Source organism: Piliocolobus tephrosceles, chromosome 15, assembly GCF_002776525.5.
Source record: "Piliocolobus tephrosceles isolate RC106 chromosome 15, ASM277652v3, whole genome shotgun sequence".
Classification (NCBI taxonomy): domain Eukaryota; kingdom Metazoa; phylum Chordata; class Mammalia; order Primates; family Cercopithecidae; genus Piliocolobus; species Piliocolobus tephrosceles.
The window spans coordinates 70,588,303-70,592,407 of NC_045448.1; the positions used below are offsets into that span (position 1 = coordinate 70,588,303).

At 54.1% G+C, this 4,105-nt stretch overlaps 1 protein-coding gene across 1 annotated transcript; it reads right to left on the reverse strand.

Moving 5' to 3' along the window:
* Positions 1-1,161: 1,161 nt before the first annotated feature.
* ASPRV1 (aspartic peptidase retroviral like 1) lies at positions 1,162-3,740 on the reverse strand. Its single transcript, XM_023224064.2, has one exon. It carries the CDS (start codon positions 2,762-2,764, stop codon positions 1,733-1,735), a length of 1,032 nt encoding a protein of 343 aa, XP_023079832.1. The 5' UTR covers positions 2,765-3,740; the 3' UTR covers positions 1,162-1,732.
* Between the last annotated feature and the right edge of the window lie 365 nt (positions 3,741-4,105).

The window sequence follows — 4,105 nt, forward strand, 5'->3', positions numbered from 1 at the left end:
GCCCTGGGGCTGATGGAGCTAATTTCAGTTAAGATGCTTGGCTGCCCAAGGAAGGGGCCTGGGTAAACCCCGGGGATTAGGGGCTGAGCCATGCCTCAGTTCCCAGTAGGGTCACAGCTGGAATCGGAGGGAAGAAGGGGCCAGGGAGGGGCAGCTGATCCTGGCTCAGATCAGCTTCAAAAAGTCCAGGGGCTTCACTCCTGCCTTCTGTCCTCCCTCAGGAGCTGTCCAGGTAGGAACTTCGAGAGGCTCATTCCACCCTGGAGGATGGAAAATGGTCCTTCACGCCTCCATCAAGAGGTCCAGGATCCCTGCATGCTCGTGTCTCTGACCTTGCGCCAATCTTCCTGGGCCCAAAGTTTGGAGGGTACAGGCCAACCCCCCTGAGAACAGGCCCGCCCCATGTGCTTGGTGGGGAGGCCTGTGATTTGGAACAAATTGGCTCCCCTGTGGAGACCTGTCCACTCAGCTTCTCCCTTTGGGTTTCAGATTCCCAGCCCTGCTGCATTCCAGAAAAAGAAACAGAAATTTGGAAGCAAATACAAGGTAGATCCCTAAAAGAGATGCACACCCCATTTCCAGATCTGGGAACATCCTCCTCTCCATCAGGTCGCTCTAGTTTCAGGCTCTGTTGCAAGTCCCTCCAGGAAGAAGCTGACCTCCCACCGCCAGGACCTTGCATTACCGCTGCCTCCCCCGTCCTCCAGCACACCCTTGGGCTGTCCCACGCAGGTTAACACTTGTCTCCTGGCCCTGCTTTCTGCCTCCAAGTTCTCTCTCCTGGACAGCTGTAAGAACCTATTTGCCCAGCAGACACTTTCCTGTTTGTTTATCATAACCATAATTTCCCAATCCCCAATCAAGACAAGTCACATAAGATTTTAGGGTCGCTTTTGGGCATAGGGGCAATGTGTATGGTAAAATACTACAGATTGAAATAAGTAAAGGAATTATGATGATTCAAAATAATGAGAGTAATTCTGGAGGGAATAAGTCAAAATATTTTATGCTGAGACTGCCTTAGAAAATCCAAGACATGTTGTCACTGTGTATATGTTCTTACACCTCCAGCTGGGCACTCAGTAGACACGTGAATCTCCCTTGTCTTTGATGTTGACTCCCTCTCACATTCCTCTCATCCTTAATCAACACATTACATGGTTTTTCCATGAATCCATCTTTATTGGTGTTTGCAGCAATTGAATTATTGGCACAAGGCACAATGGGCTTCAAAGCAAATGATAGACAGAAAATACCATTGTACAGGTGGAAAGGCTCTTGAGGAGGTGTCTCAGAGCAACTGTGACCCTCACAAAGACCCTGCAGCTAGGACCCAGCCCAGCTGAGACAGGCTTTGAGGACCTGAGAGTGACCAAGCCATACCTCAGGGGATCTGAAGGGGTTCCACAGTTCTTTCAAGGACAAGCATTTTTAGCTTCCTTGGGAGCTCTTCCAGCCTTTGAGTCTTTGTCATCAATAGCAGCTTGATGACCATGGGGACCCTGTCCCTCTAAGACAGCCTGATCTCCCTCACCTATGCCTGTTCAGTGGAAGCCTCCCCAGCCAGGGGCAAATTAAGGCCCCTGCAGAGGGAGGAAGAGAGGAGGGAAGAGCAAGAGTTGATAAGCGGATTGGCCAAGCCCAGTGATCTCCCTGAGGATATGCGCTCCCCCCCCCACACAGTGGTGGGCCTTCCCACCAATATTTAGGAGGTTAGAGAAAAGGGGGCTTCTCAGTGGGAGAGCTCCTGCCGCCCTTCTTCTGAGGAGGGGTCCTCCTCTATGAGCTCCAGGTCAAATTCATCTTCCAGGGACCCTCCCACAGGCAGAAGGCGGAACTTCTTCCCTTTCAGGGTGCATGTGCGGTGCTCAAAGTCCAGGACAGCGTTGTGGTCCTGGAGCACATCAGTGCCGATGATGGCTTCCTCAGCACTTGCATTGGCCACTAGGAACTGTGCCTTCAGCTTCAGCTTGCCTAGGGACACGGCTGTATCCCAGACACCCAGGATCTTCATTTCAGCACCATTGGCCACCTTTACCACGCTCTCAAAGGGCCGCAGAGTGTCCAGATCACCATCGGTGACCTCCTCCCACAAGTTTGGGTGGACCACAGAGACCTGGGCCCCAGAGTCCACCAGGAACCTCACGGGCACTTTACCAATCTTCCCCTTGAGATAGTAGCCCTTACCCATGCTGTTGGCAAAGACGATCTCTTTGGGCAAGTGGCTGGGGGCAGCCCCAGGGACCCCAAAGGCCTTCAGGAGAGTCTCTTTCACAGTCCCGTAGTCTCCCTGGTCCTGGGGACTGAGCCCATTGTAGACATCCAGGGCCTCTCCTCTGAGGGACTCTTTCAGGAACCTGAGCTTGGTGATATGGTCCCAATGGTTGAGGTCGTTGATGACTTCAAAGCGGTGCAGCCAGAGGTTTGGGACGACATTGGCCCCGTCAAAATGTTCCGGGACGAAGGCATGCTGCCGGCGGCCTTCCTCACTCCTGGCTCCGCTCCCGGCCATCCTGCTGCTCTCCCCTGGAACTTCAGCAGCAACCCACGCCAAGAAGAGAAACCCACAGAGCAGTGTCGGCGCAATCACGCTGGAAAACGGGGCCTCTGGAAGCAGAGCGGGGATGACTTGCCCAGCCTTGGGCAAGCAAGAGGGAGCAGGTGCCGCTGGTTGACTGACTGCTGGGGCAGAGGCAGGCAGTGCTGTAGCCTGCTCACTCTGCAGAGCCTTTTTGATTCCTAGGCTGGCCCCCGGGCTCCCCATTCTTCTTTGTTCTGGAAGCTCCGCCCCTCCTCACTCCGCCCTCCTGCTAGCATCCGGCCGGACTAGCAGGATGGGTGCCTCACCCTCTGCATCCATCCTTGGACCAACACCAGTCAGCCCACATCCCAAGAAAGGCTGGCCGCTGTTGAAGGGGGACTACCCTGTACCCTCCCCAGCCTGTGTTCCAGAATAACAGATGAGGACAGGGAGGATGTGATGACATTCAGGTATTTGTCATCAGCCAGAGAAGGAAGAGGGAGGCAGGGGCCAGATGCCCATCAGCTCTGAGACCGGGGAAGCCCCTGTTGGCCTCCCCCACAAGTGACTACTTTGAGTGGTCACAGGAAAAGAGTTTACATGTACAGAGCTCCTACCACGTGCCAGGCACTGGGAAGTGTCTCACACACATTCTAAAGCAGGTATGGGATCCTACAGGATTTCCTGGAGAGGGAGGCAGAGGAGGGTCCCAGAATCAAGAACGCACAGAAATGGTCTTTTTTAAGTGAGTGAGGGGACACACACACACTCGTGCACAATCATCTTACATGGACTCCATTGCTGCAGTAATTTTCCTTCATTGATCACCCCTGATTCAGAGGCAGAGGGGTGGCCGAGCAGCTCTGGGTAGGCCTCATACTGGACTCCATGAGCGTTGTCTCCACTCTATTTACCCCTCTCCCTTTCCAAAAACTGTTCCAAGGGTGCCTGCCCCAGGCACTGCAGCCCTTCCTTTCCCACTTCCCCGCATGGTCATTTGTGGAAAGATCATGGGGAAATTTCAGTCCCTTTTCATTCTGAGAGGGAAAACGTCCACCATGTTGGCAATGCCAGTGGTGAGGACCTGGAGGGCTCTGGCTGTGTGCCCCTCCGCTGCAGGGGTAAAAGGTAGCACCGGAGGACCTCCAGGCGTCTACAGGGGCGATCTGTGAGTCCAAGAGCTGGAGGCCTGACTTGGGGCTGTGCAGGGGCTGTTGAAGGAATCCACTTTTATGTCCGCATTCAAATGTTGCTCCATGGAGCCTTCTGCCTGTCCCTAGCAAGGGCACCCACTCCTGGTTAAGCGTGTTTTACAGTGTGCTCTGGTGGTTTGTTCACAAGTCTGCCTCTCGCTATGAACCAGAGTCTGGGGCTCGCAAACTTGACATTTGTGATTGTCTCCAGCCCCCACAACTTCCTCTGGGACTCAGGGGCTCTTTGCTGGGCTCCAGGCCTAGCTGTGTGCTGTCACCAAACAGGAATGATTAAGGATGGGATAGGAGGAAGAGTCAATGGCACTGGGGCTGTTTTTCCTGGCCAAGAGCCTGTCCCTCTCCAGCTCCCTATGCCATGCATCACTCAATG

What these genes read in the sequence shown, in the direction of transcription:
- ASPRV1 (XM_023224064.2), bottom strand. Translation starts at nt 2,764, where the DNA reads ATGGGGAGCCCGGGGGCCAGCCTAGGAATCAAAAAGGCTCTGCAGAGT.